This window comes from Pollicipes pollicipes, unplaced genomic scaffold (assembly GCF_011947565.3).
Source record: "Pollicipes pollicipes isolate AB1234 unplaced genomic scaffold, Ppol_2.1 Scaffold_7247;HRSCAF=8697_pilon_pilon_pilon, whole genome shotgun sequence".
NCBI lineage: Eukaryota > Metazoa > Arthropoda > Thecostraca > Pollicipedomorpha > Pollicipedidae > Pollicipes > Pollicipes pollicipes.
In genome coordinates, this window is record NW_023597045.1 from 124,514 (window position 1) to 135,285 (window position 10,772).

Consider the following 10,772-nt stretch of genomic DNA (forward strand, 5'->3'; position numbering starts at 1 on the left):
CAAGGGCACAGTGCCCTTCCACCCCCACCCCCTCCTCTTCTCTACCACGCGGCTGCAGGGCACCATTAAGCATCCATGACGAAGATAAAATTCAGCGCCACTTGATGATCCACTTCAAAACTAGTTGTGAGCGTAGCAGTTGATGCTTCCGCCATCACGTGCCTTTGCACAACAATTATAGGTTGCATGTGCGAGACGCTCACTTTGTGGGGTCACACTATCCTTGCCAATGTCGCGATGTTGCTAATGACAATTTGGCGGGTTCGTTAGGTTTGTCATTTGTCAATTTTAGTCGTCCTGCCGATGCGATCTCGTCATGGTGCTGTGATATGTATTGTATTTTGCGTCTCTTATTATAATGTGATCCCTAAGGTGCAGTCAAACGATCTTATTCGCATTTGTGAGCAAATATAACACAGCTGCTTTTACCTTTGCTAGTGAGAACGCGTTTTCCTTACGCCAACGAAATTGCGGTGTGTGTGCTTTACTGGCACTTGACTAACTCTTGGCGTGTGGACACCTCAGGTAGGTGCTCCTCCAAGCATACCTTATATGAGTGTTTTCAGCAACAGCTCAGCGGCGTCATTTCACATAGGATCACAGCCGTTTTGCAGGTTTCATATACGCTTTGAGTATGTGTAAAAGTGACCGAGGTGTAGCACTCGAGAAAGCATCGTCTGAGCTACAACAATGTAGCGAAGGTCTTTTTTAAGCGTTGCCTAGGGGACTATCGCATTTTTGGAGTGTTTGTATTGCGAAGGTGTTGAGGAATACAAGCAAGGAATATTCGATGTAGGTGTGCTTCAACGCCCGCACCGAGGCGTAATGTTACGCTGGATCAGCCACACCGGTAGTGTGGGCCTTAAGGGGAGTGTGTCTAGTCAAATAAGGATTTTTTTTACGGTTCACCTAAGATGGCATGAAATTTCTATTTACAAATTAAAAAAACTCGGAATTTCGATTTGCAATGTACAAACTTGTTAAGCCACGGAGAAAAATGACAAAGCCTTGCACCTGTGCAAGGGATCAGGATATGGTCCAATACACAAGGCTGGACTTGAATGTCACCAATCGCTGCTGAAGCTCTTTACGCATAAGACGAGCGTCTTCTGTTTTAAACACATAGCTGGAAACATTGTTTTATTTTGCTATTTTGTAGCGTCTCAACATACGATAACATTGCTTCAAGTTCAACAGTAGGCTTCCTGCAGCAGGATTTCGTACCGCCACTAGGTCTTCAGTTTTTCATCACGTCATGTCGTTGCTACGCTGGGGAACTATGCATGCAGAATCGACAGTGAGCTCGTGTGAGCAGCAGCAGAATCGACAGTGAGCTCATTCACTGACTTCGAGTCCCAGAACTACGTTCCAAGAAGTTTCGGACTCGGAGTAAATTGCAGTCACGTCTAACAGACAGCTACATACACACTCGAAATATGCATACTTAAACCACTGTCAGGGATGTCCGTAAGAGACCTTGTCTTAAATCCCAGGTGGTTGCGTAAGCTAGCATGCGCTGTTAATAAACAACGGAAGCTGTTTCCAACACGACGCAAAAATGAAGCGCCACCGGGCTCCAGTGCTACTATTCCACAAAAATACTGTTTCGCGGAAACCAATTGATGATAATAACTTAACAAGTCTGCAACTGTCTTCGGCAGGTAGAAATATCACATTCGTATCACAAACAAGCCTTCATTTCATGTTTACCATGCGTTTTCCGCAAGCAATGGACTGCATTCAGAGCAAAGGATACTCGTCCTCAGGGAGAGCGACCAGCTTGCCCTTAACGTAGCGTTTACACACAAGGCGGGGACAGCAGTCCGGAAACGCCTTCCTGCGGTCTACCCAGGCCAGCCTGCAGAACAGATTGTCCGCCTTCAGCTTCTTGTAATCCACCCGCTTCCTGACCGACGGGCACCTGCAAAAAGAAGAAAATCATCTGTTATTTCCCATAGTGGTATCCACTTCTCAAAGACCAAAAAAATCGGTCTTCAGAACACTGAACCATTCCCAGGGCCAATTTTACCCTTGGATCATGTTAAAACATGAACTGATATCTATATGCCAGACATGCTCTGCAAGCCTTCTAACGCTTGTTACACAGCTCGAACAAACACTATTGAGATGGACTGCCTCGTCGTAGCCGATGTGCTTGAGGGTGCTTACTGGAAGCGGTCGATGTAAAGAGTACCGTTCTCCTTGATGCAGTGGCTCTGCTTGCAGCCCGAGTTAGGGCTGGTCCACACAGCACCCACGGGGAATCTCTTGCCGATCTGGTGGTCCTCGCACTCATCACCTGCAAGCAGACCAGTGCCACAGTCAGACCACGGCACCGGTCGCCTCGCCAACCCCACCTCGGCACGTGATGCAAACCGATGGCACTGCGACGCCCTGCGTCCCAAACTGCCAGGCATTGAAGCGTTACTGTATCTCGGTAGGAGTCCGTCACAAAAGCTGAACCATCACGCAAAGAAACATTGCAGAACAGCAAAGCGAAGAATATCAAACTGCCGATAGCAGATCATACCTTGGTGGTACTATTCTGCTATAGTTACATGATTGCTAAGCAGACGACAAATTGCTGAGATGTCTTGAACTGTTGGCGAGTGCTTTAGCGGCGCCCGATTTGTAACTTCCGTATGCAAATAGAAGCTGACGAGGTCATCCGAACGCTGCAGCACTCACCTTTTCCAACGGGGAACTTGAAGTACCTCGGGTACTGTTGAGCCAAGCAGAGCTGCGCCCCGAGAACCAGCAGAGCTGCGAACTTGATCATGCTGGCCGACGTTGTGGTCTGTGGTGCTGTGCTGCTCTAGCCGCTGTGCGCCGTTGCTCGGGCCGTGGGCCGTCTGTACCTTTCTCACCGCTGGCACGCCGGTTATATAGCGGCGGCGGAGGGCGGGCGGGCGCGCGTGGGGTGTGCGGCCACCCCACCGCCGGAGGCCGTGTTCAGACAGGGAATCTCCTCGCCGCCCGCCCGGTCTTGGCCACGGTGAGACTCTCTGGCACCACGACTCGGCGCCCCGGTGGCGCTCCCCGTCCTGCCCGGCGCCAGCGAGGGGACCCTTCACGACTGCCGTTGGCTGCTGAAGACTGTCTGCTGATCGTCAATTTGCTCACCTTGTGTCACACCAGGAATCGAAGAATATTCCTCTTACTGGGTGGAAGGATTTGTACTGATCTTTAATAACGATCATGCAACAGCAACTGGTTGAGCTCTGGCGAAATTCTGTTGAAATCATTTCCACATCTTTGTAACGTACGTTGGCTGCAAACAGGCAGTAGATGATTGAGCTACTTATCCTGCGCAGATCACCATGTTTGGGAACGGAGGGGCGTAGGAGAACATTGGGGTCTCTCGATCTCGGCATATCTACTCGTGGCGCCGTAAATGTCCTGGCGATTTCAGCACGTCTATTTGTGGCACCATGAATGTCCCGACGATCCCGGTATATCTGCCTGCGGCGCCGTAAACGCTCCGACGCCCTTTCATGAGACTGGAATCACTAAGACGTATATTGTCACTAACCATTGCTACCCAAGCTTGCATGATCCCGATACACGCCGTCAAGTGAACTTTTGCTAGGGTCCTGCTTTTTGGGTTCAACAGTTCGCAAACATTGGAGATAAGAACTTTAGCAGGCAGTCATCTGCTTCCTTTTCCCTTGAAAACTGACTGCTTTGTAGATGCAGATGACATGAGACCTTGTTCTCCCAGCGGAGATCTCCTTCAGACGTGCGGCTTCTTCAGGAGACGACCTGGCTGGAGGTCGGCACTTCCGGAGAAAGACACTTGAAGAGAACTCATGGAGAAGTGCTTGCGATATCCGCCCTCTGCGTGAATTGCTATTTCAGTTGAGTTTTGAAATCAACTGCATAGGAGTCATGCCACGACCTGACATACCTTTGGTGACGTCACGGTGAATGGGGCCTCTTAATCATTACTGGCATCCTAAAGCACTGCTCAGGCTCCTTCAGATCTATGGCTGGCCTCGTCAACACAAACAAAGCGGAAAGACAGTTCTTACAAAGCTGGCTGAAAATTTGCAGTCTTAAAAGAGTGAAAGCAATAGATACATGAGCAACAATTGCAGCTTGACATCAACGGCTTCACGCTACGGCTCTGTGAACATGCTGAAATTGAAGAGCCAACATGATGCTGCCCACACCTACCGCAAAGCGGCAAAACCTCAAGAACATTGCCGTCATGCTGAGTATATTCGATAGATCACACCTCTCGAAACGGAATTAACATACTTCTGACACGTTTTAAAAATCAAGAGACTAAGCAGACTCGTGCCAACACGCTGACAGCATCCTTTTTCATCCTGAAGATTCTTGGGTGTCTGTACGCCATCTGGGGTGCGTCCAAAAAGATCTGAACAACAATGGAATGCCGTCCTCATATGACGCCAAAACGCACCTTTAAAGGAGCATTCCCTGGATAATCAGCGCGATGTGTAGGAACATGGCTCTTCGGCATGCCTGAGTGGCGCCATGCGAGAAAGATAGGACCGCGCTGTAATAGCGCGCAGACTGAACGTATTTCAAGTTGTCCTTTCTTACGCCTTCAAAAGCAGCAACAGAAATGTAATATTTGTCCATAGGAGTGCTCTTTCGCTCAGCAAGTGGTGTACATTTACAAATCTCCGCGGCCTAACTCGGAATAAAATTTCGATAGTCCCTGCAACGAATAATTGTCGCGTAAATACAAGTGAACGGCATGGTGGCTTGAGGTTTTTCATCGATTCGGAAAGTTGCTTGAGTTACAGTGGTTTACTGTTACGTGTATTTTGTCTCGTGTCTCGATTTTGATATATAAATTCTTGATGAGCCAAGATCATCTAGAAAACGTGACGAGGAGGAAACTGACAGAACGGCTTTTAAAAGAAGACTGGCGCCATTGCAACAAGGAAGGATGTGTTTCTATGATAACAAAGTTTTGTTGGAAAGCTATAATTTGCTGGTGTGCGTTTTTACCTATACGTGTGGAGCTTTTATCGCTGGAAATATTGCTTCATTTTGCTGTTCGTTGATCGTAGCATGTAAACATACCGTGGTAGTGTTTCATGGTTGACAGTAGGCTCCAAACAGTAGGCTTCCAACTGAAACTTTATTTTCAGATGTTCTTCACTTCAAGTCATTGTCCAGCGGGTAAAATTACGCATGCAGAGCCGACAGTGCGCTCGTTCTTAGCAACTAGTTTCTGACTCGAAGCAAATCTCACTTCCGACAGAGGTGTAATTAGGAGCTGACAGCCACATAACACTGCATAACATGCTTAAACCATTATGTCATGGATGTCTGGGGAAACATTGCTTAAATTGCAGGTGGTTTGATGGGTTAACATATGCACTTAACACAGAACCTCTTCACGAAACAAAGCGCCACAAAGCTACGCTACAGGCACTGGTGGTACCATTCCACAAAACTACTGTTTCGTGAAAAAACTACTGATAACTATAACGTATCAGGTTTGCGACTGTCTCCGGCAGCTAGAACTATCACCATCGTATCACAATCAAGTCGTTATTTCAATGTTACCGCACGCCATCAACTGCGCTCAGAGAAAAGGGTACTCGTCCTCAGGGAGAGCGACCAGCTTGCCCCTAACGTAGTGTTTACACACAAGGCGGGGGCAGCAGTCCGGAAATGCCTTCCTGCGGTCTCCCCACGGCCTCTCTGCAGAACAGGTTGTCCGCCTTCAGCTTCTGGAAGTCCACCCGCTTCCGCACCTGGGGGCACCTGCAGAAAGAAAAAAGCTATGTGTTATTTCCCACAGTTGCCTCTCAAAGACCAAAATCCTCGTCGCTCAGAGCATTAAGCCACTCCCAGGGCCGATTTCGCTTCTGGAGTATGCTTGAAATGTAAACTGATACCTAAACACAAGGCATGCTCTGCAAGCCTTCTTCCACTTGTTATACAGCTTGAACAAACACTATTGAGATGGACTGTCTCGTCGTAGCCGATGTGCTTGAGGGCGCTTACTGGAACCGGTCGATGTAGAGAGTACCGTTCTCCTTGATGCAGTGGCTCTGCTTGCAGCCCGAGTTACGGCTGCTCCACACAGCACCCACGGGGAATCTCTTGCCGATCTGGTGGTCCTCGCACTCATCACCTGCAAGCAGACCAGTGCCACAGTCAGACCATGTCACCGGTCGCAACGCCACCCCCCACCTCGACACGTGATGTAAACCAACATATCGTGGCACAAGATCGCTGCGTAACAGCGGCCGACCGTATGGAATCTCGTGTCTCTTGTGGAGTCCCGTGATTTATAGCCAAAGTCTCGTGCGGCCGATAGCGGTGGCCCTGTCATGCCCTGCGTCCCAAACTGCCAGGCATTAATGCGTGGCTGTGTCTCGGTGGAGTGGCTGTACGTGATTACGAAGCAGGCGACGAATTGCTGAGATTACAAAAGCGAACCATCACGCAAAGAAACATTGCAGAACAGCAAAGCGAAGAATTTTAAACTGTCGATAGCAGATCATACCTTGGTGATACTATTCTGCTATAGTTACATGATTGCTAAGCAGACGACAAATTGCTGAGATGTCTTGAACTGATGGCGAGTGCTTTAGCGGCGCCCGATTTGTAACTTCCTTATGCAAATAGCAGCTGACGGAGTCATCCGAACGCTGCAGCACTCACCTTTTCCAACGGGGAACTTGAAGTACCTCGGGTACTGTTGAGCCAAGCAGAGTTGCGCCCCGAGAACCAGCAGAACTGCGAACTTGATCATGTTGGCCGACGTTGCGGTCGGTGGTGCTGCGCTGCTCTAGCCGCTGTGCGCCGTTGCTCGGGCCGTCTGTACCTCTCTCACCGCTGGCACGCCAGTTATATAGCGACGGCGGAGGGTGGGCGGGCGCGCCTGGGGTGTGCACCCACTCCACCGCCGGGGGCGGTGTTCAGACAGGGAATCCCCGCGCCGCCCGGCCGGTCCTATATGGCGCCACGGCTCGCGCGGTCCGGCGGTGCTCCCCGTCCTGTCTGGCGCCAGCGAGGGGCCCAGCGAGGGGAGGAGGTCAACCACTCTCGGCGAAAGATACTTGAAGAAAACTCATGGAGAAATGCTTAGGACATCCGCCCTTTGCCGTGAATTGTTATTTCATCTGAGTTATGGAATCAATTGCATAGGAGTCTGGCCACGACCTGACATACCACGGGTGACGTCACGGTGAATGGGGCCTCTTTAACATTGCTGGCACCCTAAAGCAGTGCTCAGGCTCTTATAGATATGTGGCCGGTCTCATGGACACAAACAAAGCGGAAAAAACAGTTCTTACAACAGAATTGGCTGAAAATATGCAAAATTCCCCCCCCCCAAACTTAAGATGCCAAACAAACATGAACAACAATTACAGTTGAAAATCAACGAAGCCCGTTAAGTCTCTTTAAAAGTGCTGAACGTGAAAAGTCAGCATGATGCCCCCTAGGGCTCTCGAAAGGCAACAAGACCTGAAGTACATTACCGTCTTCCTGATAGTACTCAACATATCACACCACTCGAAAGAGATTTTACACGCTCCTGACACATTTTGAGAATTAATGAGCTCAGCAGACCAGTACTAACACTACGCCATTATTCTTTTTCATTCTGAAAATCCTGTGTTGTCTGTGCGCCATCGGATATGCAGCTGATTCCGTAACTCACATTTTTCCATTAAGATTTGAACAACATTAGGATGTTTTCCACATGTGGCGACAAACGTAGCTTCCAGAGAGCAGTCACTGGACAATCAGCACGATATGTAGACAAATGGTGCCTCGGCTCACCTGAATGGCGCCGTATGAGAAAGATAGGAACGCGCTGTCATAGCGCGTAAACAGAATGCGTTTCTTTGGCAAGAATAGCCAAAGCAATTTCCAGCCAACTCTCACCATACAGCAAATCCAGCCGTCACGCTCTAATGTGCTCACGATCTCTTCTTTCACTTGTCGAAAGGTGCGTGACTGTCGGGGCGTTCTGTTTTCATTCGAAACCTAAAACTGAAAAAATTGTGAGAGCTAATCCAGCGTTGTGTAATTCTTGACAGTCTTTAACTAAGACTTCGAATTCAAAAATGTCTGATGTTGTGCAACAAGAACACTGAAGCCTATTTGTGCATCGAAATATTCCGGAGTACGAGTTCCTTCGAACATCTGCTGACAACGAAGTTTTTATCCAGAGCCAAAAAGGGCATTTGATTGTAATGTTGGCACAAATGCATTCGGGAGACTACCGCACCAAAATCCAGGGCCAGTGGCGCAGAATGTCCTGTTCATCCCCTGAATTAGACGAAAGCGCCGAAGAAAAGAGGTGGGCATTTAAGTGGCCCTTTTGAGCAAGACACTTTGACGAGGGTTGCTGTCAGTGAAAACAGTGGTTCAAACGTTATGCAGATTACCAGGGTTTAGTCCTTGTGCGGCGCCAAAACCGGTACCAAATCGAAGTGGAATTTTGCCAAACCTCATTTTTCCTCTTACAGTACCAAAAGTCCACTCAAGCGCCAAAAATACACTTCCGGAGCCAATGGCACTCCTACCTTTGTTTTACGAATTTCACGCGATTCGACAGATCAACAGAAAACGTTTCAGTATCAAGTTTGAGGAGATTTAAAAGGCGGAATGGTTGAGTTATCAGCACCTTTGGCACAAATGTACAAGCCCCGGTTGAATCTCGTTTGTATCATGATCTTTGAGCACCATTTTGGCTGCTGCATTCGCTGGCGCTCTATGAAAAGGCGGAAGATGCCGTACTTCGCGTTCGTGAAACGCGATACAACAGATGAAAGAGGCGATACAAAATATGTTTATTAAATCTCCTCCCCGACGCAGCCTTGCACGTCGAGCGTGCAGGGTACAAACTCTTCAGCGCGCGCCGCTATCGGAAATGATAATGCAGAGGTGTTTGCATTCAGGTGGCAGAAAAACACTCGAAAGGCCAGCTAAGTCATATGCCGTTTATCACGTCATATTCATTTCACCAACGTTGTTTGTTTCATTCTTAAGAAGCGATCCTATTTATCGTATGTGGCTAAAGAGCATCGATTTATTCTGGATGAGCTTAAAATTATTTGTTACCCCCGCAAGGGCACAGTGCCCTTCCACCCCCACCCCCTCCTCTTCTCTACCACGCGGCTGCAGGGCACCATCAAGCATCCATGACGAAGATAAAATTCAGCGCCACTTGATGATCCACTTCAAAACTAGTTGTGAGCGTAGCAGTTGATGCTTCCGCCATCACGTGCCTTTGCACAACAATTATAGGTTGCATGTGCGAGACGCTCACTTTGTGGGGTCGCACTATCCTTGCCAATGTCGCGATGTTGCTAATGACAATTTGACGGGTTCGTTAGGTTTGTCATTGTCAATTTTAGGTCGTCCTGCCGATGCGATCTCGTCATGGTGCTGTGATATGTATTGTATTTTGCGTCTCTTATTATAATGTTGATCCCTAAGGTGCAGTCAAACGATCTTATTCGCATTTGTGAGCAAATATAACACAGCTGCTTTTACCTTTGCTAGTGAGAACGCGTTTTCCTTACGCCAACGAAATTGCGGCTGTGTGTGCTTTACTGGCACTGACTAACTCTTGGCGTGTGGACACCTCAGGTAGGTGCTCCTCCAAGCATACCTTATATGAGTGTTTTCAGCAACAGCTCAGCGGCGTCATTTCACATAGGATCACAGCCGTTTTGCAGGTTTCATATACGCTTTGAGTATGTGTAAAAGTGACCGAGGTGTAGCACTCGAGAAAGCATCGTCTGAGCTACAACAATGTAGCGAAGGTCTTTTTTAAGCGTTGCCTAGGGGACTATCGCATTTTGGAGTGTTTGTATTGCGAAGGTGTTGAGGAATACAAGCAAGGAATATTCGATGTAGGTGTGCTTCAACGCCCGCACCGAGGCGTAATGTTACGCTGGATCAGCCACACCGGTAGTGTGGGCCTTAAGGGGAGTGTGTCTAGTCAAATAAGGATTTTTTACGGTTCACCTAAGATGGCATGAAATTTCTATTTACAAATTAAAAAAAACTCGGAATTTCGATTTGCAATGTACAAACTTGTTAAGCCACGGAGAAAAATGACAAAGCCTTGCACCTGTGCAAGGGATCAGGATATGGTCCAATACACAAGGCTGGACTTGAATGTCACCAATCGCTGCTGAAGCTCTTTACGCATAAGACGAGCGTCTTCTGTTTTAAAACACATAGCTGGAAACATTGTTTTATTTTGCTATTTTGTAGCGTCTCAACATACGATAACATTGCTTCAAGTTCAACAGTAGGCTTCCTGCAGCAGGATTTCGTACCGCCACTAGGTCTTCAGTTTTTCATCACGTCATGTCGTTGCTACGCTGGGGAACTATGCATGCAGAATCGACAGTGAGCTCGTGTGAGCAGCAGCAGAATCGACAGTGAGCTCATTCACTGACTTCGAGTCCCAGAACTACGTTCCAAGAAGTTTCGGACTCGGAGTAAATTGCAAGTCACGTCTAACAGACAGCTACATACACACTCGAAATATGCATACTTAAACCACTGTCAGGGATGTCCGTAAGAGACCTTGTCTTAATCCCAGGTGGTTGCGTAAGCTAGCATGCGCTGTTAATAAACAACGGAAGCTGTTTCCAACACGACGCAAAAATGAAGCGCCACCGGGCTCCAGTGCTACTATTCCACAAAAATACTGTTTCGTGGAAACCAATTGATGATAATAACTTAACAAGTCTGCAACTGTCTTCGGCAGGTATAAATATCACATTCGTATCACAAACAAGCCGTTCATT

The 10,772-nt window shown here is 48.1% G+C and overlaps 1 protein-coding gene across 1 annotated transcript; it reads right to left on the reverse strand.

Moving 5' to 3' along the window:
- Positions 1 to 1,127: 1,127 nt before the first annotated feature.
- LOC119110900 (uncharacterized) lies at positions 1,128 to 2,842 on the reverse strand. Its single transcript, XM_037234776.1, has 3 exons — positions 2,689 to 2,842; positions 2,170 to 2,299; positions 1,128 to 1,921 (listed from the first exon to the last, which is right to left on the reverse strand). Exons 1-3 carry the CDS (start codon positions 2,777 to 2,779, stop codon positions 1,741 to 1,743), a joined length of 402 nt encoding a protein of 133 aa, XP_037090671.1. The 5' UTR covers positions 2,780 to 2,842; the 3' UTR covers positions 1,128 to 1,740.
- Positions 2,843 to 10,772: the final 7,930 nt, after the last annotated feature.

Excerpts from the sequence above, each read along its gene's own strand:
- LOC119110900 (XM_037234776.1), bottom strand. The coding sequence starts at position 2,779 with ATGATCAAGTTCGCAGCTCTGCTGGTTCTCGGGGCGCAGCTCTGCTTG. Across the intron at positions 2,300-2,688 it reads CAAGTTCCCCGTTGGAAAAG|GTGATGAGTGCGAGGACCAC; the intron begins GTGAGTGCTGCA and ends GTCTGCTTGCAG. Across the intron at positions 1,922-2,169 it reads CTTTACATCGACCGCTTCCA|GTGCCCGTCGGTCAGGAAGC; the intron begins GTAAGCACCCTC and ends TTCTTTTTGCAG.